At 48.0% G+C, this 26,924-nt stretch overlaps 1 protein-coding gene across 1 annotated transcript in view; it reads right to left on the reverse strand.

Annotated features, from left to right (window-relative positions):
• Clstn2 (calsyntenin 2) overlaps window positions 1-26,924 on the reverse strand; it is a 346,124-nt gene that overhangs the window by 70,495 nt on the left and 248,705 nt on the right. Inside the window, exons 7-8 of the mRNA XM_048794510.1 lie at window positions 17,656-17,904; window positions 11,077-11,198 (exon numbers count right to left, since the gene is read on the reverse strand). Coding sequence (XP_048650467.1) covers window positions 11,077-11,198; window positions 17,656-17,904 — 371 coding nt within the window. The remainder of the gene's footprint in view (window positions 1-11,076; window positions 11,199-17,655; window positions 17,905-26,924) is intronic.

A 26,924-nucleotide genomic window follows, 5' to 3' on the forward strand; every position in this document is an offset into this window, starting at 1 on the left:
AAGTTTTCACAGAGGTATGATTTACACATCATAAAATCCACTCATTGTAAGTGCACAATTCAGTGGTCTTTAGATTTATAGAGTTGTGTGCTCGTCACCACCATCCAGTTTCAGAACATTTTCATCACCGAAGATGCCTGTGCCCATCTGCAGTTCATTTCCACTCTGACCAAGCCCTAGGCATCAGTGATGCCTTCTGTTTCTATGAAATTGCTTTTTATAAACATTTCATGGAAATGAAGTCCAACAATATATAGTCTCTATGCCTAGGTTCCTCCATTTAGCAAAATATTTTTGAGGTTCATTCCTATATGTTGTTTAAAGGACATCCTGGGTTTCTCTGGGAGCTTTCTCCCCTGCACCCCCACCCCATTCCTCAGACCACACTTATTAGCCAAGCTGGCACCTGTAGGTCTAGGGCCCAGCGTTTAGGAACCACAGTGTTGAAGATCAAATGGTGCCATTCTGAAATTTTTCAAAAAATTAAGAAGCCTTTATTTGTGTTAAAGAATTAAATCAGCAAATAAGATGTGACATTCCAGTGTAGTGGGAAAAAAATACATGTTATAAAACGTGGAAAAGGCTGTGATTCGATTCTTTTCCGCCCCTTCCCCCCACGGAGGGGAGGTCAATTCTCTGTTGAAGGTGAAGCTATAGGAGAGTCTATCCAGAACATGACTCTTGAGTGTGGTATTGAAAGATGAACAGATAATTGACTGGTCAGATACTGGAAATGACTTGCCTGCTCGTGACAGAGTATACATTATTCTCCCAAGCTGGGCAGACAAGCTCACAGTCTGCCTGCGTTATTGGGAATTGTACGGTTGCAAGCCATTTCTGTGAATTTTTGCTAGACCAACAAATGAAATATGGCGAAGGCTTGGCGGAGACCCAGTCTCTGCCAAGCTCTGCAAATCTTCTCAACAAGACAAAACATGGAAACCAACAGCGAGCTTTGGAGTATGAGGGACTTAGTTCAGCCTCATGAGAAAATTACTTAAATTTTCAGAGTCTCAATTTCAGTATTTATAAAATGGAATTAAGATCTAACTTTACAAGGAACTGCGGGGCTTTGTCCTAATGCACGTGAATCAAGAGTTTGGGAGTTGGAATGCTGTAGCTTCTTAAGAATGCTAATCTCCTTTTTCCTCCTGGCACGAGTGGTATGTTACTAATTGTTTGCCATTCTTGCACCTAAGGCCACAAGGAGTTAATGGAATCACAGGGCTTGTTTGTCTTTGGACTCCTCTTTCTATTGCCTCAAGAAAGCTACCATCTTCTAAGTAACCAAAGGATTCGGTGGCTGTTTCATAATGAGGCCTGGCTTCCTTCTAAATATGCTCTGATTGTCAAGGTGATGGAGGAGGTTCATTATTTAGAAGCATAATTAAAGGGCACTTCCTTTAGCTAAACTAATGAGCAGTAAGTGCAGCAATATTTGCATGTTTAGACATTAAGGATGGAAACAGATGACTCATAGGAGATTGGGAGGAAGCAAGGAAGGTAGAACAAATTAATTTCACCGCTGGGCCTCCAGGGTTATTGCTTCTCAAGACTTCCTCAAAGGAGTGGTCTTCCCTGGGAAGTCAACTCCACCATCTTCTCTTGTTTTATGGGTGAATGGTTGTCTGATCACCATGCTGCAGAAGCATGCTGATCATTGCTTCAAAAATGCTAAAACATGACTCCTGATGGATTGAATTTGGAATCTATTTCTGGATGGCCATCCACCCCTACTTCTAAACTCTCAGACACCAGCACTGGCTCACTCTTTTCATCTTGGTATTAACTATGGGCGTAAATTCTGCCATGTCAAGAATGGCGCCTTTCACTTTCTTGGAGGATGCACATCTTGAGGTCATATTCAAGGTCCATCCATCTGTCAGGTGAGAGCAGCAGGAGGCACCTTGCTGTGTCTCTTGTTCTTTAACCCCAGGCTGGGTATTATGTCTAAACTGCAAGATTCGTGATACAATTAAAAGGAAAGGCCCAACACAAAGTAAGAACTGAAGTAATTCTATTTAAGGGGTTTCACAGTGACCAACTCATGTCTAAGGAAGGGGGGTGAGCGTTAGAATCGCCATTTTACATTAGAATTCCATATTTTCCAATTTCTTGTCTTTCCACATTGTGGAAGAGACAGAGAACAATGTCTTGCATATAACAAAAGCAAACATTTGGGTTCCATGCCAAGGAACCATCTGCCTCCCCTCCACTGGTACCCATTCCCCAAAGAAACCAAGAAGTGCCACCAGTGTGGCAAACCCATGCTGCCTCCATCAGGACCCAAGGCTCCGGCATCCTAATTCATTATTGAAAATGTTTGATTTACTGAGCACTTTCAAAAAAAATTGTGTTGACACTGTTTTCTCTTTTAACATTAAAACAACATTCTTTACATTCTTTTTAATGTTATCATTATTTCCTTCTTTTTAACACTTATTTTAAATATGTATTAAGGGATATCTACTGAAAACATGGTCTCCTTGCCTCTGGGCAGATGTACAGGCTAAAACACAAATAATGATTTCACAGGAGTGAAAGGAATTGTGAGCAGGTGCTCATCGGGGTGAGAGAGACCAGAGACAGGTCTGCCAACTAAGGGAGGAAGGTATAGTGCCGCAGTCTGGCTGGGCACAAATCACGAGCCACTCAAGCAGGAACAAACTTTATTTCTGAACTCTACCAGCACACTCCACACATGTTCCCGGGAAATATGCCGACCGCCACGCGGCGCCTCCAGGAACCAGCAACTGGAAATATCTCCTCCGGAAATCCCTCCTCCTGCACTTCCCCAACCAATGGGAACTCTCCAGGAATCCCCATGAGAACTCCAAAGTAGCAGGAGAACTCCAAAGTAGTGGCCAAGGCAGATAGTAATGCCTCGCCTGTCAACCAATACTGTTGGCAAAATGTCAGGGGCCATTCCGACTCAGCTGTGGCTCTCAGCAGTATAGAATAATGAGCGTCTTTTGGATGATGAAATTTAACAGACTCAGGGAAAGAGTGGGGGTCAGTAGGGATGGGGCAGAGCAGAGAATGTCTCCTGTGGCTCCATGCTCACCAAGAGTCTGAATTCTCCATGAAGCACAGGCTCTTCTAAAGAAAACTTCTAGAATTATCTTTAAATGATACTGGAAATCCAAGAAAACCCTGCAAACCAGCTTATCAAGCAACTGGCTTAGGATGTGCCAACACACAAGGCCATGGACCTTCAGTGGGTTGGTGGAGACCACGACCACAAGAGAATGGAAATGGAAGGACCCACACCTTGGGTTTTTCCTCTGGTCAGGTATGCAAAGAGCTCCACCAACCTCGGTCAACACTCATGACACTTCACTAACTGCCCTTACTTTGCTTTATTCCCTTCTGTCTGGTCTCTTGGTGACGTCCCCCTTTCAGTCCTGCTTCTGCCTCTGGTGTTCGACACAAATCTCCCTTCTTGCCAGTCTTCATGGCCATACCTATTTGCTAACTGCCCACCTGGGATCTGGAACTTTACTTGTGCTCCAGGGGTGACTAGAACTGGGGCTTATTTGGGAGGTGACTCCAGGAATGAAGAGAGGTGCAGTGGGAGAGTCAGTCGGGGAAGGAGGAGAGGCCAGCACAGGGACATAGCAGGAGAGGGGCTGGTTGGAGAGCTGTGCCCGGGGCATCTTACAAACATGTACAGAGGAGTCTATGGTCCTGTTGGGTCACCTCAGTAAGGTATGAGAGATGAGACACGGCTTGATTCATGCGCCCCAGCCTCCCTGAGGCTCCTGAGTGATGTATTAGTTTCCTGTTGCTGCTATAACAAAAGACCACAAATTTTGTGGCCTAAAACAACACGGATTTAATATCTTACAGTTTGGGAGTTCTGAAGGCTGAAATGAGTGTCACTGGACTCAACTAAAGGTGGGGCAGGGCTGTATCCCCTCTGGAGGCTCTAGGGGAGAATCCGTTTCCCTCCTGTTCCAGTTTCAAGAGTTGCCACGTTTCTCGACCCCTGGCTCCCATTCCTCATCTCATCACCAGGGTCTCTGCTTCCATGTTCACATCTGGTTCTCTGGCTCTAACCTTCCTGCTGCCTCCCCTCTTATAAAAGACAGCTGGAGCCCATTAGAACCATCCAGATGAATCTCTCCATGTCAAGGTCCTTAACCAATCACAGGGGTGATAACCCTGTTTGATAGATAAGGCGACAGGTTTCAGGGATCAGGGGGTGGACCTCTTCAGGTACCATTATTCTGTCTGAAACAGGTGGTTGCTTGGGGACCCAGCAGTGCCCAGGTGAGGTGGCAAGGCACAGAGGTCATTGGGGCAGCTGTGCACCAGGGAGTCTAGGCATGATGAATGTCTGCATGAGAAGGACTTGTAGGTGACAGGAACCCGACCCAGGCAGTGGGCTGCAGCGGTGGGTGCTGCAGGTTGTCACCGTCTCTCAAAGTAAACAGAATGAACAGGCTAAGCACGTCAGCTGTTACATTTGCAGGGAGCAGATCATCCACACTGCACAGGCCTGACCTGAGAGGTCCCAGAGTGGGGTCCACAGAAGCCACCTCTTCCCAAAGGTCTAGAAGCTCCCTGGGAGATGCAAAGAGGCAGGGAGGGGGGGCTCTGGGAGGACGAGAGGGCTTGTTAGGGAACCAGTGTATATTATAAAGAAGTCAACAATCTAAGTTCTCTTTGGAGATGCAAGTGAGAGAGAGTCACTGTATGTTATTGACCCCAAATAACCCTGCGATTTTGGCGTCTCAGAAAGGGTCATTTGGGATTCTACCTGGATGAGAGAAAAGAGAGGTTCTGGGCATTCCTCTGCCTCTGTTTAGCGCTTGGGTCCCTACAGGAAAGTAGATCCTCCTTAAGACAGTGAGTGGGCAGGGACACTGCGTAGGGGGTTACATTGCATTCGGAGAAGCACGGCCAGCGTGTCCAAGAGTTGGTCTTTAACAGCGGGGTTAGAGTGCTGACAGTGCCCAATTATTTTGCTCATTAAGACGACTGGTCTGGCCTGGACTGGCCATTCTCTAATTAACTCCTTGGCACTTGGCTGTAATAATGATTGAACTAACCTATTTGACTCCCCATGTGGCCGAACGAGCAGATGCAAGTAACCTGATGGGGCCTCATTCTAACTCCCTCCCTTCAGCAAGAATAAAGGATCCAGGCGCTTTTATCTTCTTCCAGGAGCTTTAGAATCCTGTGGATGCAGAGTGGGCTTGACAGCCCCAGACGAGCATGCTCAAGTCCCGTCTCTGTGATGAGGGAGGAACAAGACCACCTTCAACTCCAGGGCCTGGGGTGAGGGGACCCTCACACCCACACCTGCATGTCGGCCCCTTCCCTCTGGACATGGTGAGGGGCTGCTGGGGACCAGGCATGCTCCCCGGTCCAGGGAGTCCAGTCTTCTCTGCAGGGGTCACAGAGGTGGGCCAGGAGAATGGGAACCATGAACAAAGTCAAGTGTGCTTCATTTAAGAAGATCCAAACTCCTCAGACAAACTAGGGGGTGGTTGCCTTGTCTCCAAATAATTTTTTTTTGATCAATCATCTCAAACTAATGGTGAACTGAAAAATACTTGGTTATGTCTGATGATACACATTTTAAAAAATTTATTCTAATTAGTTATATATGACAGTAGAATAAACTTTGACACATCATGCATAACTGGAGTATAACTTCTCATTCATCTGGTTGTACATGATGTAGAATCCCACTGGTCATGTAGTCATATATGCACATAGGGTAATAATGTCCAATTCTTTCTCTATCCTTCCAACCCCTATACTCCCTCTCCCCTTCACTCCCCTCTGTCTAATACAAAGTACCTCTATTCTTCCCTAGCACTGCCCCACTTATTCTGAATTAGCATCCACATATCAGAGAAAACATTTGGCCTTTAGCTTATTTCACTTAGCATGACATCCTCCAGCTCCATCCATTTATCTGCAAATGCCATAATTTCATTTTTCTTTAAGGCTGAGTAATATTCCATTGTATACATACACCATACATTTTTTTAAAATGAGAAAATATTAAAAATTGGGATGTTTTACATGATAACCAGACTTCTAACTTCTGGAGTGTGGATTGAAACTATGTGGAAGCTCAACCTTTAATTCATTCTGCCAAGTATCTCTGCCTCCACCTGGCCCAAAGTCCTTACTGCTTTTTCCAGAAGCCCACAATTGTTAGAGTCTAGGACTCCCATAGGAGAACATTCCCAGGATATCTGGACTGGGTGTCACTAGGCCTGGGTGTGGATACAGGAGGCAGGGAGATTCTGCTTCCCTGGCCCCTGCCACTGGCCCCATTGAATGGCCTGAGTTATACTTGCTGAAACTTGATCAATGTGATGACTGTCAGACTAGCCTTCTCCACATTTCCGCATCCCTAATATTCTCAGTCTTCTATTGAATAACAGATGCTTGGATTCTGACCCATTTCTAGGGGGATAAAGAGACAACTCAATAACATGATCATAAAATGCCATTGGTGATTTAATTCCCATCTGCTCCTTTGCATTTGGGTCCTGACTTTTTTTTCGTCAAAGTTCCCCCCTATGCCCACCTGCAGACAGCCCTCCTGCCCACTGTCCGCCATCTTGGCCACCTAGCCGGGCACCATGAAGCCCTCCACTACGGCCAGCTGTCCCCACCGGGAGGCTTTCTCTTATCCCCAGATCCATATCTGTGCTCCTGCCTGGGCTCCAACATCTGGCTCCCTGCCCTCTGCCCCTACCGACTGCACCAGACTGTCAACTACCTGTTAATGTATTGGTTTGATCCAGTTTGATCTAGAAGGACACTTGTAGAAGGCAGATGCACCTATTTTATCTGCTGAGCCTGAGTTCCCACCACAGAGCCTGGCTCATAGTTTGTAATCAGGATAGACTGCTCAGTAAAGGACTCAGGGAGCTGCATTAGAACAGGATGCAGCCTCCGGAATGTCCAAGGCGGACCAGGGGTTTAAATACACACAGTATTAGGCCAGCTTGAGTCCTTTCTAGTGAAGGCTGAGACCCGCTGCTAGCAAACACAGCTGAGTCTTTGAAATAAGATATCAAGATCAAAGATAAACAACATGAGAGAGCCAGAGAGTGAAAAATGACAGGATTTTAGAATATTAAAATGCTCAATCAAATGAATCAAAAGATCAATTAATCAGCAGGAGGTGTTTTAAAACATCTCTAGATGTTTTTTCTCTCCTTCCCCTGACTCCCTGCCCCACTTCCTGTCTCCCTTCTCTGGATCTCGACACCCATTCATTGATACGCAAGCACTTACTGGGCATGAACATTGTGCGCAGGGCTGGGACCTGCACTCAGCTTTGAGGACTGTGAGACGCAGTCCTGCCCCACGTGCTCAGCATGAATGGACAGGCCGGGTGAATGGGGTAAGGACCGTGCAGCAGATATCAGGCTGGTGTTCTGCACAGTGTGATGAGCAGAGGGGAGAGGGGAACCTCTAGAGGGTGCCCCAGGATGGCTTCTCGGGGACAGAGGCTTTCTCAAACCCTGATTCTTGTGATCAAATCAGAAAGATTTTAGACATGTTGCTCAAAGAAGCAGGCATGAGTTTATAGAAGGGATAGGAAAAGGGAATGGGGACACTCTCAAAGGAGAGAGAGTCCTCTCTGAGAGGAGAGGGACCCTGTGCCTGGCCTGCACTCCAGTTTTACTGGGGATCCTGGAGAAGTTTCCAGAGAGTCTTGCTCAGGTCTATCTCTTGACTTTTGACTGACAGCTGGGTGACATCAGACTTCCAAGTTCCCACTGCCATGACAACTCTAGGTCACGGTGGCCCATGCTGACCAGTTCTAACTGGATTCTTAACCATAGATTCTTACAGATTTTATGGTTAGGAGGAATCATCCTTATTTCCCTGAGTTTCAGGATCTGGTCTAGTAAAGGGCATGGAAGTCTTCCCCCTTCAGGGGAGCTTGGGTTCCTCTGTGGACATTGTTTTGGGCCTGCATCTCTCCTGCAGATAACAGGTAGTGTGCAGACGAATGTGACAGATCCTGTCCACTTAGGCCAGCCAGAGCTGCAGGTAAATTGCTTCTTGGAAAAGAGAGCATGCGAGGGTCGGCACAGCGGGCCCAGCTTACAGAATCATTCTCTTAACCTCAGGTTCCCACTGCTCATGTCGCTCTGTCCCCTAACACAGGGAGCTCAGTAAGGAGAAAGAGGAATCTGTGGGCTGGTTCGTGGCTATCACTGGACTTGCAAGCAGCTCTTCACTGGGTCCTTCTTCAGAGGGAAGACAACTGTCCAGGTGACCTGGGGCATCTATCAATAGGTAATCTCTGAAATTTTTGAATATTACTTCTTGCACTTTAGGAGTCTTGTTGAGGAAGCCGTTTCCTAAGCTGACATGATGGGGTGTTGGGCCTACATTTTCTCCTGGTGGGTGCAGGATTTCTGGTCTGGGAAAGACAGTGCAATGAATCTAACGTGACTTTCCTATGCATGTACATGAATCCACCACAGTGAATCTCCCCATAATGGACATCCACAAGACTAGGATCCGAACTGGAATAAGACATACTCCATGTTTGTATAAATAAGTCAAAATAAACTACTGTCATGTATAAATAAAAGAACAAATAAACAAAATTAAAAATAAAATTTATGATTATTAATTTCTTTATTATGCAAATACTGGGAACTGAATTGTATTTGTCCCAAATTCACATTTTGAAACACTTTTTCCAATATTTTTGGATATAGGGCCTTTAGGGAGCAACTGAGGTTAAGGGAGGCCATCTGGGAGGGACTGTAACTTTTTTTTTTTTTTTTTTTGTGGTGCTGGGGATCAAACCCAAGGCCTTGTGCATGGGACCGAAATTTGATATAGCTGGTTGCTAACCTCAGATGCAAGAACTCTCTCTCTGTCTCTCTCTCTCTCCCATGTGAGGACACAGTGTGAAGGAGGTCCTCTGTGAGCTAAGCTGAATTGGTAGGCACCTTGATATTGGACTTCTTGGCCTTCATCACTGGCTCAAAATCAATTTTTACTGTTTAAAAAAATCCAGCCTGGGGTACTTTGTTATAGCAGACTGTGCAAACTAAGTCAAGGAGGAAGACAGAACTTGAGCAAAGCCAAGATCCGACAATTTTATGAGGTTTCAGGAAGACTACAAACATTTTGCATTTCAGTGATAATTCTGATCCATAAATTTAAAACATCTGAGAACTCAACATGTTTTAAATTTTAAATTACCCCACTCACCAAAGGAGCAGCGTAACATAAGGAAAGGGAAGGTGCTGACCATGGTTTGCGGGGTGGCCCGGGGTCACTGAACCTGGGTCTCCTGGCTCCCAGGGCACAGGAAGGCCTGCAGCAGAGCAGAGAGGGGCCCCTCCCAGGCACCAACACATGGTGTCAGTGAAATCAAGACAATCTGGAGGTGTTCCATGGGCCTTGCCCCCCCCCCTTAAACCTACCACTTTAGGAACAGATTTCAGAATCGCTAGATTCACTATATATTTATCTGTACAACTAGAATTCCCTCCTTGCCTAATTTTAATTTCAAACCCCTCAACTTTATTTTATTTCTCTATCTGTTCTTCTCAAGCCCATTTCAGAAAGCGCCACAGGGTATCTATAATTATCTCCACTAGTATGGCAGTGTTCTTATTAAAAAAAAAAAAAAAAACCTTTGCAATATGGAATTTATTTTGATTCACTTCAATTTGTATTATATATTTTAAAACATCCCATAAAAGCCATCTGGCATGTTAGGACATAGCTGAGAGGTTGCTGAGAAATCATATAAACTACGTCAAGATTTCACGGTTCCTGCAAGACCCAGAATTCCAAACACAGAGGAACACACACTAATCCAGATGCCATCTTCCTGGAGTCCTGGAAGCCAGCAGCATGGGAGTTACTAGGAGAGGGTTAGGCACTTGCCACCAAACTCACCCACACTTCTTTCTCCTAAGTGTGGAAGCCTTGATCTTGTCACACTGCCCGGAACCCACCAGTGGGGATTCCCTGGGGTTTATTTTAAAGAGTATGTATGTATATTTCTGTGGAGATGCAAGGGGATAGCAACCACTCACATCTCAGTGTGAATTAGTTCTAGCAGAGATCAGTCCTAATGGGGGCCTAGGGATTTAGGAAGAGGATGGGGTAGAAATGTAGCAATAAGAAAAGAGGAGGGACAGGATACTGAATCATTCCACCCTAGACAAGGTGAGGCAGGTAGTATACCCAATAGGCTTTGGAGGACGAAAAGAAGACTGAGGGTCCCAGAAGCACCCATCTCAGGATAAGGGTAGGGCAGAGTAAAAGCAAAACAAGAGGCTGAGGCCTCAGGAACTAAGGGTCATAAGATGAGTGTCATTCCATCTGCTTCCTTAAGCATCACCACTTTACACTCCCCATGTCTGGCTAAGGGCAATCTCCCTCTCAATAATTTAAAACTGTTTTTAAATATGCACACTCTCCTCGTCCCCCATTGGAATCTAAGCAAAGGCCAACTCTGGGCTTGCTGCTCAGCCCTTGGAAACACACTTCAAAGCCCTGGATTCAAGCCCGACACTTAATCTGCCTTTGACAAGCGTGGCCCGGTGGCCTTGGCCATCAAAAGTCCCGAGGCCTTGGAGCAAGTCGGATTTTCCATTTCAGAAAAGGCCACGCACTGCTCAGGGTGCTCTGAGTCACTGTTCGCTTTAAAGCCCTCAGGTCCCAGTTCTCAACCTCCTGTCACCAAAGCAAGTGGCATCGTCATGCAGAGGAGGTGGCAGAGCCACCCAAGGAGCATTTACGATGCAGAAACGTGCTAACCACCATCATAAACCGGACCCGGGGATCAGGAGAGGCCAATTCCCAGCGCTCAACTCTGGCAAAGGGTGGACAGCGTACCCAACCCATGCGCGGTGTCCTGCTGGGAAGCGGGCCTCCCCCTGTAATGGGCATCAAGGGACAGTTTCCATCAGGACTCTGAGATGCCATGCGCCTCCCGGGTCTGATTTTTCCAAAACCCAGCAAGTGACCACAACCTGGAAGTAGCCACCTGCTGCCATCAGCGCGGGAGCGAACCCCCACCGGCCCCGCGAGCGCAGGGCTGCCCCCTGGGCTGACCTGGTCTAGCTTCCAGTGGAACTCGGCGGGGCGGAAGGTGTCGGCCTGGTCGAAGTCCTTCCGCAGGAGGAAGACAAGGCGGCAGTTGTGCACGTAGAGCGCGTAGTGATGCCGGTTCATCTCTGAAAGCCAGAAGGAGGGTGTGGGAGTGAGAGGGTCGCTGTGCCAGGCCCCACCGAGAAGCCTCCGCCACCCCAAGACCAAGCACAGCTCCAAGACCAAGGACAGGGGCCCTCCAGTTTCCTGGGTCCCAACGGGTTCCCAGGAACATTCTGGAACATCCATGGTGGTGCTGACAAATGGAAGGCTCAGGAGAGTCCACCTTGAAACTGCTGCTGGGAGCCATCTGGCCTTCAAATCCTGACTTATACTCAGACACTGCATCAGAACCAGGGCAAAAATTCCTTAGATTGACAAATTTTTTTTTTTTTTTTTTTTTTTTTTTTTTGGTGACAAACACTTCCTGGAGGGTTAAGGGAGCTCCTGCCAATCATGTCAGCTGCTCTGGACTCCTTAGCCTAGTTGGTTTCTTCTGGAGTTTGTTTTATTTCATCAGACTTGACACAGTGACCACAGAGCATGTTCTCCTGCTTTAATCTATGTTAAGAGGAGCTCCCCGGCTTTTAGTGGCTAGGAGGAGGGGACAAATTGATTTTCCAGCATTTAGATGAAATTCTGTGACTCTTCAAAGCCAAGAACCCCCACCCCCATACTCAGCAATCAATCAATGGGACTTTTTCCTCCTCCATGTAAAACCTTATTCTCCTGCTTAGGAACTCTCACGTCAATCTGGCCATGTTGCCTGTGGCCACGAGATACTACCAGCTATCAGAAGAGGGCTATTCTTGGACAGGTGCTCAGAGAACTCACATTCTCCTATGTGGTAGTACACAGAGAAACTTAACAGAAGATTCATGTATCATAAAGGTTGAGTAGATGAGCAGGTAGCCATGTGTAGTGGAAAGAGCGGGACCCTAGAGATAGAGACTTAGGGTGGAGCCTCTCAGAACCTCAGTCTCCTTAACTATATTATGATGGGTTTGCTGGATGGTCCTAAGGTAGCCTAAGACTGTGGCCTTGTGACAGATTCCCCAGCATCCTAATCAGTCCTTACCTGTGGACACCAATCCCAGTCCCAGGGATGAATCCTCACTGGCTCTGTCCTAACAGTTAGCTGCAAGAAACCCCTCTGTGACACTCATGCTCAGGAGGTGTGCCCAAGTTCAGCCACCCTAACCCTAACCCTCTGTGGCCATTCTCCTGGCCACAGAGCTTCTGCTGGGGACCACTAAGGGGGAGGGGCTGGGTCCAGGCTAGGGATGAGTGTTTTCCTGGGCAGCTCTGGGAAGCACTCTGGTAGAACCTGAGTAGAAGAGGCTCACCCTTCCCCCTGGGAGCGGCCATGCTCACCTCGGGGGTGAGCAGCCCTGTTTATGTACATGGAATTGATACATACATGGACACAGATCTGAGAGACTCAAAGACACCTCCATCACACTTTACCTTTGGGGTGACTTTATGAAGCCAGCCCAGTTCTGGGTGTCTTCAGTTATAAGAACCTCCCGAGCTGGGGCTGCAGCTCAGTGGTAGAGTGCTTGCCTAGCATGTGGGAGGCACTGGGTTCAAGTCTCAGCGCCACATAAAATAAATAAGTAAAGGCATTGTGTCCATCTACAACTAAAAAAAAATAATTAAAAAAAAGAACCTCCCATACCCAGCATTTGTTTGCTTTTCTCAGACGTCTGATATCAGTTTCCTGTGGGCTTCCCACTCCTTGGAACTGAAAGCATCTTAATTGACACAATGAGGAAATGTGTGTAAAGCATCTGCCTGGAACAGACGCTCAATGACTTTGTTATCACAGAGATCATTACCCGGCCTCGCGACCACCGCAACGTGGCAAAATAGTGTTGGACACTGTTGGCACACAAACATCGCTGTTCTCCAGGATGCAACCCGGGAACGGCAGGGAAGAGGATGGTCGGTCACCCAGCAAGGCAGCGCTGGCCCAGGCTGGGGCTGGGTGACCACTCTGAGCCTCTGATTGGCCAAACCCTCTGGCCTAGTTTTGGGGCATCTTCAAAAATATTACTGTCTCCCTTTGCACTATATAACTGATTTTTCTGTAGTTTCTGTTAATAAGTGTCAGGAAAGTGCAGGTAGAGAGAAACTTTGCCTTCAGTTTTTTTATTTGGAGTCAGTTTGGGGGCGAGGAGGTGGATCAGGAAGAATGAAGGAACAGATTTCTCTCTGTGGAGTCAGCTCCCTCCGTCTGCCTTGCTGCTCTGGACTCCTGGAGTCCACACACATCTGAACAGGGTCTGCAGCTCAGCCCACGGGAGGCTGGAGGGAGGTTCCCACCTCCTTATCATAGCAGAACATCTGAATCTTTCTGAGAGGTTTTCTGGTCATGCTGGGGATGTGGGCACACCCCTCCCTTTCCCAGTAGGTAGTGGGGACCATCCCAGCCCTCTACCAGGTTGACACCTCTGCCATTCTCACCTGAGGCTGCTGGGTCAGGTTGGCCCTCTCTCTCTTGGAAAGCTCTAAGTGGCTAGCTCTGCATGTGTCCACTTTTCATTCATTATTTTCTGCTGACCTCAGAGGGAGCAAGAGGACTGCAGGCCAGGAGGAGGGATCCCAGCAGCAGGAGCAGGAGGGTGGGTAGGAGGGGATTAGGGAGACAGGGCCAGAGCTGAGCTTGTGAAGAGCAGTGGAAGGGGACCCCCACACAGGGCAGAGAGAGGTGAGGGCCAACTCAGGTTGCAGCAGACACAGTGCCCCACGTGACAGACACTGCTATGTGTTCACCTGACCTTGTTCCCTTTGCACCTTGACACTCAGTTAAACACATTCACAGCCTCCCCAGGGTCAGGTGGGGCAGTGGGACCAAGTTCTGGGAGGTCAAGAGTGATCTTCTGTCCTGGCCAATAAAACCCTTTTGCCCCATCTCTAACCTGGCTCTCTGATCTGTGGCTGAGCTTGGCAGCTTCAGAGGGTGGAAGGATCCGTGGTCTGAGAATGTCTAGAAGAAACAGAGCTCCCCTGCCCTCCAGTCCTACCTGTGACTAGACAAACGCACTAGGGAAAACTGATAAGAGAGAGCTGGCCACTGGGAATGCTGTTTGTTGGTAGTGATAACAGTTGTTGCCGCCCCAGCACCCAACATTTTCCTGCAATTAGCCTTTGCTGACTAGTCAATTCTGTTGTGCAACTATTTATAAATTCCTTCATAGTGGGCCAGCATTAATAAGTTTTACTGATTGTACCAAACAGAAATTAATGCAATTTTCATGAAGGGCAATTCAACAATTTACATTAATAGCGTTCTTAATATTTATATTCTTTGATTTAGTAATTCAACTTCTGGCCAGGAAATCATCAGAAATGTCCAAAAGTTATATAGTAGAATGCTCTCTACAGGATTGTTTTATTTGCATTTGAGAGGAAAAATCTAAATACCCAACAAAAGGGAGCCAGAGAAATGAAGTATTATAAATCCACATGACAGAGTCTTAAAACTGCCATGGAATTCATTCTGAAAGGAATATTTCATCACATAGAGAAGTGATCTGAATAGAGTTATATAAAGCAAACAGATAATAGTATCACATGTATTATAAAAATAGATTAAAAAGGTAAGGACATTGTACATATAGAGAGAAATAAAGAGGTGTTTAATGAAATGTACTTCGTGTTATCAGAGTATTAGGGTTTTGTAGTTTGTATATCTTTATACTTTTCTGTCTTCTTCACATTTCTACTATAAACATTTACAGCTGGGAAATTTTCTGATATGCAAAAGCTCTAATCAGGCTTTAATTTAGTGCAAATATTTTAATTTTTATTCAGGATAAAGATATATCTATAGAATTTCTTTTAAAAGACAGAAGTTAAAAAAAAAAGTCTTTCCATCGTCTCTGTGCCAATCTTGAGCTTGTAAAGTATGGTTTTCTACTAGGCTAAAGTTGCAAAGCACCAGTTCTTGGTGATTGGGGTGCTGACTCTCCTGTTGGCAGACTATTTTGATGACCCGAGGCATCATTGTCTAATGATGCAGAGTTTCCAGGCTTGGCTGCCCAATAGCATCTCCTGAGATTCTGATGAATGGACCTAGGGTGGGACCCTGGCAACTACATATTTTTACAAGTGCAATAATTTATTCTAAAGAGATGGGCTGAGGATGTGGCTCAAGCGGTAGCGTGCTCGCCTGGCATGCGCGGGCTGCTGGGTTCGATCCTCAGCACCACATAAAAAAATAAAATAAAGATGTTGTGTCCACCGAAAACTAAAAAATAAATATTAAAAAATTTCTCTCTCTCTCTCTCTCTCTCTCTCTCTCTCTCTCTCTCGTGAGCGCGCGCCTGTGATGCACTTGTCTGCCCTTGGGCATGGGCTAAGAGTTCCTGAGTCCGAGCCTGCTGTTCTTGGATATTGGCAGCAGCATCCAGGCCCCATCACTCAACCTTCCAGATTCCAGTTGCTCCCTCTCTGAGCAGGAGTATCTACATCTGTCTCCTCTGCCTCCCAGGGGTACCTGGTACATCTCAGAAACCACCATATGTGTGGCCACTGACCATAGCTCAGCTGCTCCATGTCTGTCTACCCAATCCTAGGCTGCCACTTCACTGTGCTTTGGGATCTGGGACCAAGATGGCAGTGCACCACCAGGTCCTGCGAGGGCCAGGCCACTAAACCTGGTCCCGGATCTCAGCACTATCTCACACAGGTCTGTGGAATCCTTCCTGCATGCACGTTCCAGAGCAAACCTGATGTTGGCACCGACCCCTCCCAGGTAGGCTTGTTTTGTGACGAGGGGAAGGAAATCTAGATCACTCCCTCTCACTTTCTACATCCAGAAAATGCATTAACTTGGCTGTAAAGATCAACTGAAACAGGGAGTATGGAGGTTCTTGTAGCAGCATAAAGTGGAAAAAAATCCAGAAGTAGTAATAATAACAATAGTAACCATCATTAGCAACCCCAGGTAAACTAAAGAGGTATTAATTATATATCTGGGGCTGCAAAGTGATTTCATTCTTTACTTCATGTTTGTTTTTCCCATTTTACATGCAGGGAAACTGAGTGTTACAGTTAGACATGAGATGTCCCCCCAAACTTATGTGTGAGTCAATGCAAGAATTTTCAGAGGTGAAGTGATCAGACTATGAGAGATATAACCTAATCAGTGGATTAATCCACTGGTACAGATTAACTGGGTGGTAATTGTAGGCAGATAGGGTGTGGCTGGAGGAGGTAGGTCACTCCTGAGCTACTTTCTTCACCGCACCCTTTTTTCTATGATGTTCTATCCCATCTCTGACCCAGAGCTAGAGAATCAGCCAACCATGGACTGAATCTCTGAAACCGTGAACCACTAACTTTTCCTTCTCTAAGTTGTCCTTGTCAGGTATTTGGTCACAGTGACTCAAAAGCTGTCTAAAACACTGAGGCTCAGAGAGATTAGCAACTCCTCAAAGGTTATACCTGAAGGAGTGGAACTTAAGCTGTCCAAAAGGAGAGGCTGAGCTGCTGGCCATTTTTCTATGTTGTCTTCTTACTGTTACATCTGACATGGTTTTTTATTTATTTGGGGCATTTGAACAAAAGTTGCATTTGAATGGGAAATGGTAATTATCAGTAAAGACAGAGTAATATATTTTGCATAAGATCTCAGAATATCTGTGCATGTGTGTACCTGTGCACACATGTGTGTGTGCATGGGGAGCATGGGGCGTGGCTTTGGTTGGGTCTAAGCTGTCATTCCATTACTGATGCTTGCTTGCTGTGTGACTATCTGGGACAAGCTGCTGAACTTCTCAGGGATGTGTACTTATCATTCAGATGGGAAAAGCAATAGTGATGTTATAAAATTGTTGGTGAAGGAGTCAGAAACTGTTTAACTAGTAAGAGCCAACGCCAATCACAAGTCCTGTGTGCCAGGCACTGTTCTAAGCACTCCATGTGTATTAATTTACTTAACTCTCATACAAACCCTACAAGGGAGGTGATACTGTAATGCCCATTATATAGACTGGGAAAACGAGGCACAGAGAGGCTTAACCACCTGCCTGAGGTCACATAGTACTAAGAGGCAGAGTGATTTTAAAAACCAACCTGTGTCCTGTCTTGCCCAGGTGAAGCTTTCTAAATGCCTGGGAAATGTGAGCTACCAATATTACCAGTGCCAGTGATTTTCAAATGACTACTTTAAGTTGCAGGACCCTTTTATTCAAAAGAAGTCCTTTGGGAGTCTTTAGGTACTAAAGGTGGAGCTTCTTGTTTGAAGTCACGGTGAGGATTCCTCCCCCCACCTCACTCAGAGCCATCCTAAATCACCTCTGGGGATGCTGGAGTTCTGAGGAACCCAGCTGGGAGATCACTGGTTCCAGCTTTGCATTCCTGGTGTACCTGTACCTTCTCCCCTTCCCTTTCCTACTCCCACTTCACCCCAATCCCAGTAAACCACAGCCAGAAATCCAGAATGCATTCCCAGGGCCCCTCCCACACTGCGTCTCTTCTCCCTTCCCCCATGACCACTTCTGTGCCCAGACACTGGGCTGGGCTAGGGTGACCCACCGGTTTTGTCTGAGTTGCAGAGGATCGTCTCCTTCTCGGCTCTCACGCCAGGGCTGGGGCCGTGCTTCATCCACATGGTGATGGTGAACTGGTCCGTCAGGTTCTTGGGCACAATCCCATCTGGGATCTTGGCACCCTGCCTGCCGTCAAACTTGAAGATCATCTCACTGCTGTCCACCAGCAGTCCTGCCGTCCAGTTGGTGGCAGCACTGGGGGACGGTAGGAGGTCAATGATGCCGGAGGAGGCTCCTGCAGGGCGGGGCGGGGGGGACAGAAAGCCAAAGGGTCAGTCCTCAGGGGTTGGGCAGCTTCACCTTCTGTTTTTCTGCTCCTGGGTCAGGTCTGTGCCTAGACCTGAGCTCGGTGACTTGGTAGCAGAAGTGTCCAAGGCCATCCCCATCCCTGGGGAGGTAGCAGTCACTTTGGCATCAGACGTAAGTGATGGCAGTGGCCAGGTGGGGTGCAATCCATCCATCCATCCATCCATCCATCCATTAACCCATCTGCTGTTTCTTGAGCACTAACTATGTGCCAAGTCCCCTGATAGGTGCTGGTGGCTCAAAGGTGCATCAGACACAGTCCCTGACCTGCAGGAGCTCAGAGCCCACACATTGACCCAGCATGATCCACACTGTGACTGGGGAGAGTTCCAGGGCCTGATCCCCTGAGAAGCAGTGTGAACCCCTTTATTCTCAGCATGCTTTTTTTAAAAATTATTTTTACTACTCATTGAGGTCAAATGGTACAGTGGTTGAAAACATGAGCTCTGAAGCCAGTAAAGCTTGAATTTGACACCTGGCAGCATGATGTGCTAGCTTTGTGACAGAGAGCAAGTCACCTGACCTCTCTGCCTCTATCTTTCCTCTCCCCATTGTGTTTGGGGACTGGATGAGATAATGCACCAGAGCTTGGAGCAGCATGCTCACCACATGGTGAGTGTCAGCTATGACTTTGTCACCTGCTCCACTATTGTTTCTGCTACCACTAGTATTCCAGGCTGAGGCCAGGGGATGCTAAGAGCCATAGCCCAGTAGGAATGAAGCATGGCATTTTTGGTTGAAAGGTGACGCCAGCAAGCCATTGAGATGATAATGATTATGTTAAGGTGTGCATTCAGTTGGAGATTAGACCCCTGCTGTCCGCCTCGGCCTGCTACTTTCGAGCTCTCCCGGGACTCCCGGAGAGTTCCCATTGGTTGGGGAAGTGCGGTAGGAGGGATTTCCGGAGGAGGGATCGCCTGTTGGTGTGGTGTGCCCCGGGAGAAGGCCGTGATTCTGTGCCCAGCCAGACTGCGGCAAGGGGACATAACTCGAGCAGTGACAAACAGTGGAAAGATGAGCTTTCAGCGAGAATCACAGGTCAGCTCAGTGGAGTGAGGGCTGAGGTAAGAGGGCGAGGCTGCACTGGGGGAGCAGACAGGACTGTCCCACTGGGCGGAGCCCCACTCAGTTTCCCAAAAGGCTCAGATGCAGAGTGCTCTGCATCCTTCTGTCCATACAGAGGCAGGGCTCAGCCACTCAGGAAAGATGGAGGTCAGGAGCTCCTTGCTGTGTCCAACTAATAAGAACCGGGGCGTCTAAGGCCCAGTGTGTAGGGGCTGCCTCCCAGCACCACACTGACCAGCCAGTCATAAACTCAGATGGAGCTGACTGTGGGCACCTGCTGCTGGTCAGTGTCATGGAGTTTTGACTTCTGTACAGCAGAGCCTCATCTTACCTAGGTGTGGGTTTTGAGGTCAGCTACCACAGACAATCTCCCACAGTTAAGATGGCCCCTGAAAACCCTCAGGAAGGTGCCATATTGGGAACCAGAAGACTTCTTTAAAAGGTTCAGCAGAGACAGCTTCCCTGCAGGCTAGGAGCAGATCACCAGGTCACAGCCACTGGCTTACCATGGAAGGCTGCTCTGTGTGCAAAATCTGCCTCCTGGGAGCCCAGATGCTCTGCGTAGCCCTGTGAGGTGTCCATCCTGAGGGGCTCTAGAACTGCTGAGCCTGAGAAGGCGGGAGATGCCTGATTTGTGCTCAGCAGGGGAAGTGTGGGCAGTAGGGACACCATCTACATGGGTATTACCCAGGGGTCTCGCTTATCCTGTCTCAGAGGCATAGCAGCCCTCAGTTACTCCTGACTGCTCACCTTCCCACCTGGTGCCCCCATGAGATGCTCTGGATATTCACCCGATGTTCAGATGACCTGACATCAGTTTGACATCAGGATTTCCAGTATAAAGACAGCTAGTGACTGGGGAACACATCGTGTCTGTTGGTTCCTGAAGTCCGAGATGGCCACAGAGATGTGGGCTGACTGCTCAAGGCTCCTGACAGCTAGCTCAGGCCAAGGATGCCACACAGTGGGGCACAGCCCAGGGCACAGATGAGCACATGGTGCCGGTGGAGGTTGGCTCTCCCATCCACACAGCAGCCAGGACTCCATACTGGGGGTCTGGAGGAGGGCTCAGCAGGACTTGAAACTCCCTCACACGAGGTCCTTCTTTTGGCTCTGCTGTCCCTGTAGAATTCACACTGCACTTGGCACCTCAGACTAGGGGAGGGATCAGTTGAAAATTCAGGACTGGTTTGGGGTGACGTGAAAGAAAGTTTGATTACAGAATAACCCAAGCCCTGGATGGTGATATTCTATACATGTAGCTGATATTTACAGAACTTTACTTTTTATAGTTTTGCAATTATGAAATTGTTATTTTCCTAGCATTTTTTTTTTATGGCACTGATTGGCGTCAGATCTGATTTAGTTAAGTACTTTACCTGGTCCTTCTTAGTTACCTGTCTGTAGTGAATACTACCAGGAGTCCTGTTTACAGAGAAGAAGCCCCAGGCTGAGCAAGCCCAGGACTGCACCCAGCTAGTGAGGGGGCCCATCAGCACAGCGAGCTCCAAAGCCCAGGCTCCCCGCTGGACCACCTCGGTGAACCTGGAGGAAGATCGTGTAACCTCCTGGGAATTTTGCAAATATGGACACTGAGGCCCAAAGAAGGGAAAATGACTGAACCCAGATTGCACAGCAGCACAGGTGGCTAGGGGCAGATGCAGCGCTCAGAAACATGCACAAGGGTCTTTCTACCACACATCGGCGTCCGTGGGGCCATCTGGTTGGCCTGCACAGCATAGCCCTGTGCCAAAGGACCCTGCTGTTCACACAGGTGGCTGATGCCACAGAGAGGCTTATTGAGGCCAACATGTATCCTGGCAAGGACGTCGATGTGGAACCCCTGTCTTCCCTGTGGAACCCCTGTCTTCCCTGTGGAGGGGGCGTGACAGGCCACCCTCCCTGTCTTGTCGATGTTGCCCGCGGAGAGCATGAAGTCGTGTTTAACCAGATGGTGCAAACTTCCACAAATGTAACAGATTGCCTTTCATCTCTAGGTGCACTTAAACAAACAGAGAAAGATTTACTTTCTCCCAAGTTCTCTCTCTTCTCCCCACGGGATCCCATGGAGAGCAGAACAGGGTGCATGGTGGATGTCTCACTAGCAGTGAATGATGCACATCATCTCAACACCAGGGTGCATTTAAGATATTCCTTTGGAATCCTCCATGACAGTCCCTGGGGCCACCAGGAGCTGAGAGTTCCTGCTGATCTGGTACACAACAGCAGCAGCTTGAGTGCTGGGGGCTTCAAACCAGAGGTGAGGTCTGATGCCAGCTCCCTGGGCCATTCAGTTTGGGGAAGCCACTCTGAGCCAGTAAGTAGATACAGACAGGGGTGAAAGAGGCAGCTTTGGGGGCACACCATGGTGTAAGAATTCACATAGGGCCTGGGGATGGTGGTCAGTTTCTGAATCTAGTTTATGGGTGTGCATTCTGCTCTGGGTGTCCCTGGTGTGAGCAGACAGTATTCTTAGCACTTCAAAGTGGGCCTGTCACAAGGGTGATGGGCGCAAAACCCTCTGGGTCTACCACAGGAAGTTGGAAAGGGGTGATGGAAATGGGAAGGCTTTAGGGAGACGAGCCACTATGAACAAGGAACCATTCTGTGCAGTATTCTGGACAAGACACATGTGAGCATGGTGGCTGCACCATACAGACCCCATATCATTTCAATAAATGATGATGTCATGTTCAAGCTACTTCAGGGGCATCCATGAGCCAGATCAGGGATTCTACCTCCAGGGACCCAGTAAGCCTTTCACTTTCCAGAAGGTGCCCCTAGCCAGCTGTGTTGCTGTGCGATCTTGGTTCAGTCATTTCCCCTTCTTTGGGCCTCAGTGTCCATATTTGCAAAATTCCCAGGGGGTTACATGATCTCCCTCCAGGTTCACCGAGGTGGTCCAGTGGGTGGTCCAGTCAAGTGGAAGAGAGTCTCAGGGGACACCAGGGAGGAACTCTACAGGTGTCTGACGGACCACCAGGGCTGTCTAGCAGGGGAACACATCTATATGCAACACACTTCTCTGACCCAGGATTTCAGCTCAGGCATAGGACTGAAATGTGAGTGCAGGTGACATATGTCATATCAAGGCAGAAGCCCCAAGAGACAGGCATGGTTCACCTATTTTAAATCTGCATGGACATGAACAGTGTTCTAGATACCAGCTATTTCATTAGCCTGGGTCCAGGTAGGAAACCACATGGAACAGAGTCTCAGCCAATCCAAGGACATGGGATAGGAAAGATAAACCTTTGTCATTTTAAGACAGTGAGACTGCGAGGCCATTTGTTACTGCAGGATAACCTGTCCTTGTTTGACTCATAATTCATGTAAATAACGGATACCAACAGTTATGATTCCACTTTGCGACCTGGGTACCTAGGCCCCAGACATGGAGGACTTCTTCCTGATGTCCGTAGGAAGTCACACCCCATTGAGTCTACAATTAGATTTCATTCTATGTTATGGTTCGGATACGAGGCATCCCCCCAAAGTTCCTGTGTTAATGTAGGAATGTTTGGAGTCAAAATGATTGGATTATGAGAGCTGTCCATCCTACTTTGAATGGACTGACTGGCTGGTCACTGTAGGCAGGTGGGTGGGACGGGAGGAGGTGGGTCCCTGGGAGTGTGCCCTGGAAGGGTGTCTCTTCTCTAGGGCCCTTCCTTACCACTCTCTGCTTCTGGATGCCATTGTTAGGTAGGTTAGTCAGTCATGAGAAGGTGGGCAGGGGAAAGACAGGTTAAAACAATAACATAAAAAGATATTATTAAGTAAAATCTATGAGTCACGAACCATAGGGAATCTTTTTGGGCAAACAGGCATCTGGAGAAATCAAAGTGAAATGCCTAACCTTCTGCAAGATATACGTAATTATAATTTCTCAAAAGAATCTTTCCTTAAAATCATAAGAAACTTTATCAGACAGCCAAGCACCCAGAAGGTGGGGCCTCATATGTCAATACCTCCCCCCACCACAGTTAATGGCATCCCTTTAAGAAACTTGTTTCAAGATCCTATCACACACTACAGTCACCAGTCTCCTCTCTTATCACGGAAAGTATGTCAACCACCCAATCACCCTTTGTAACTACATCAGGACACTCACAAAGAAAGTTTGCTGAGAACTATTCAAAAGTAATAAACAATCAAGGGGAAATGAAACAAGAACAAAGAGATCCTAATCTTCAAAATCCTAACTTGGTAAGGGCCATGTGGTCCTGGCTTAAAGTGACCCATCCGGTTTCTGTCCTGGGTGCCTTCCTTTCCATCTTTTAAAATCAACTTCTGTCTACACTTGATGCAACTTGCTTAATGTTGTTCCCTGCATGATGCCAAGAAGCCAGGGAGGGATCCCCAGGCCACCTTGGTTCTACAGGCGAATCTCCTCTGTAACACCTTGTCCTGGGCAGCTCTCCTCCCCATGCCCTTCACCATGATGTGCTGCTTTATCTTGGGCCAAGAGCAATGGACTCAGCTCATCACACCAGACTGAACCTCTGGAATCATGAGCCCAAATTAAACTTTTCCTTCTGTAAGTTGTCCTCTTAAGATATTCTGAAAATATCTGACAAGGTAATGAAAAGCTGACACGTTCGACCTCTAGAATCCTAGACAAGATGGGTCCTTCCAGGGCCTTGGAATAGAAACTTGGATTTCTAAGTGAAGCCAGCTGGGCTTTGGATGAGGTGTGGCCAGTCATAGGGTTGGGCCATGGATATCTACCTAGTTGCTGACCAGCTTGGACAAGGCCACTGCAGACACTGCATGTGATATGGGGAGCTGCTTCAATGACCCCCCAGGAAATCAGAGGCCACTGCTCACCACCGTCATTCAAGAGTCAGTGTGCGCGGCTCTTTGTGATGCGTGATTTGTGATTTAATCTGATTCCCAACTTGGTGTTCCCCAGTTCTCCTTGTCTTGGAGAAACCCGTGATGGCTTCTTCTTGGAGCTGAGCTATTCTGAGCGTACTAAAGTTTCTAGTGCTGATTCTTGATGAGAACAATTTCTGTTAAGCTGAAAGGTGTAGTAGGAAACCAGGGACTTTCATAGCTTCCAGAGAACTGCCTTATAACTTTTTAAACCTACCTGTCTTCCCCAGGAGACTGAATGTTTAGGTAGTTGTATTAATAGCTATATTATTTCAAGAATTAGCACAGCATTTGTAGGGATAACAAATATTTGTGGGATTAATAAATACATGAATGAATGAATGAATGAATCCTCCATGACTATCTCCTGGCTCAAAAGTGTATCAGCCCTGAGACTCACAGGTCTGGTCACCTGCGCTGCTCCAACATATGAAGAGTTGATTTGAATAGCATGTACCCAGTCTGTGGCCTTTCTTTCAGCAGGACCTGTCCTGGGAATTCTCGACTTGCAAACAAAGCAGCTGTCCCTGTCATTGTGTGCAATAGGTACTGGCCAGCTGCCAGGAGTCCAGCGGTCCCCTCGAGGGACAGCCCTTGACCTCTGTGCTACCCAGGGTATAAGCATCACAAAATCCTTTTCTATTTTCTGAAATAAGTAGTGACATGGGGTCACTGAAGTGGGCTCTCCGTGAGCTGTTGTTAATGTCAAACTTAATTCATCCCAGAGGTCTCGCTAACGGCTTCTACATTCAATTCATCTTCAAGTTCATGCTCAAGTTTGCCTCTGGAAAGTCTGATACTGAGGCAGGGGGTCCCTCACCTGAATCCCTGAATTTGAAAATAGTATAAAGGGTTGGCCAACTTCTTCTAGAAGCCTTACTCTGAGTAAAGCCAGGGTGGTGGGACATTGTGAGGCTAAGTCTGGCTCACATAGGGAACACGGTTTCAGGGCCCTCCAGAGCTTTTGTGCAAGACAGAAGGGAAGTGTCTCCATTAACACATCTCAGGGAGCAGCACGCCTGACATCCGGTGCTTTTCAAGTGCTGCTGCCTTTGCTCAGGTACTTCTGACAGCAGACCTGATGTCGGCTGCCGTTGGCTTCCCCTTAAACAGGAACCTCTCACTACCCCTCGTGGAGCTGATGCTGCAGGAGGAGGAAGCAGGTGGGCAAGGACCAGTCTTCCGTGAGGACCAGAGGGGAAACGAAGCTGGCTAGGCCCCTGCAGAGGGTAGCCTCACAGAGGAGGCTCTGAAGTCCAGCCACCAGGGAGGTGCCCCAGGAGGGAGCCTGGGTGTGCACAGGACAGGTGACTAGTGCCTGAGGGAAGGGGAGAGCGTCCTAGTAGTGAGAGACATGAGCAGAGGCTTAGGGACGAGAACCAACAGGGTGGAGGGACCAAAGTGGGAGACAGGACACCAGGTTGATGTCCTGGGCTACAATAATGGATCAATAAAGTGGAGGAGTCCCAGATGACTGTCTTGCTCCTGTCTTGCTCTTGATCTGCTCTTGCTCCTGGATTCCTCGCCCTGGTGGGCAGCACCCTCATCCAGTTAGAGGCTCACACAGGGCCTTCTTAGATTCCTTCTTGCTTAGTCCTGGCAGCTAATCAATCATTGAATCTTGCTGATTTTGCCTCTTAAACCTGTCTTAGAGTCATCCCCGTAGCCACTGCCCTGGTTCAGAACTCATTATCTCTCGCTTGGGCTATGGCAATAATATCCTAATTGGTCTCTCTGTTTCCCTCCAAAGTCAATAAAGATTGTAGAAGGAAAGCTGCACCAATGCACAGACTTGAAGTGTCCTGGCAGCTCTCTAGTTGGGAAGCACAGCAAGAAGCCTATCTCCGGCCCACTGAAAATACACAGAGCTTACCCCAGAGCCCATTTTGACCTCCAGGAGACAGGGACTGCCGCCCAGCCGGGGTCTCAGGAGGGATCCAGCCTGTATCCTCCTTTGAGTTCAGAGACAGCTTGGAGCCTGAGGTGTCACTCCTTTGCTTTTGATCTTTTTCCCCTGAACTCTCCCCCAATGCAATCAAGAGTCAGGCTTCTGCTGGGCACGGTGGTGCATGCCTATAATCCCAGCAGCTCTGGAGGCCGAGGCAGAAGGATCATGAGTTCAAAGCCAGCCTCAGCAAAAGTGAGGTGCCAAGCAACTCAGTGAGACCCTGTCTCTAAATAAAAATACAAAATAGGGCTGGGATGTGGCTCAGTGGCTTAGTGCCCCTGAGTTCAATCCCCAGTACCCCCTCCCCCCCCCCAAAAAAAAAGAGTCAAGCTTCTGATGTGAGGCAGGATTGGCCTGGCCACCCAGGTTATTGGGACAGTTTCCCATATGTATGGTGGGCAGTGCCAGGGCTAAGGTCACCAGAGAGAGATAGACCTCTGTCATTCAAAGGCAGTTCCCAGAATCAGATGAAGCTGCACTTGCGGGGAGCTGCCTGCTTGGCCCAGGTAGCCTGCCCTCCTGCACGGTGATGCTGGCAGCCCAGATGGAAGAAGCTGTGTTAACATACCACGTACAGGTTTGCTCTGAAGTTCCTCCTTCTCGCCCTCCATGTCTCCCATCTCTCGCCAGCAATGTTCGAAATCAATTCACAAGCCTCTGCCCTTGGGCCCCTCTGGTCTTTAGCAACAGATTCCATCATCTCCTTCTTGCCTGGAGGAATTAAGGAAATGACTCCAACGCAGGGAGCCTCAGGGTCCAGTTGCCTGATAATCCAGGTACACAGGGAGTCAAATGGGACATTGGTTCAAAGCAACATGTCACTTTGAGGGCTTCTGCACATGCAGAGGGAAGGAGAGGCTGGGGGCAGTTTCCTGCATATTGCCAGAGTGGTTGGGAACACTGGAGTTGAAGTGTCCCCCAACCCTGTGTTGTTCCAGAGGGGTCTACATTCCCACTGGCCTTCCCTGCCAGCCTGGTGACATGAGGAAGGGACATGGTGATGCCCAAGCAGGATGTATTTCAGTTCTAAAATTTGCACTTGGCTCTTTGGGCAGAGGAGT

The sequence above is a fragment of the Marmota marmota genome, unplaced genomic scaffold, assembly GCF_001458135.2.
Source record: "Marmota marmota marmota unplaced genomic scaffold, marMar, whole genome shotgun sequence".
NCBI lineage: Eukaryota > Metazoa > Chordata > Mammalia > Rodentia > Sciuridae > Marmota > Marmota marmota.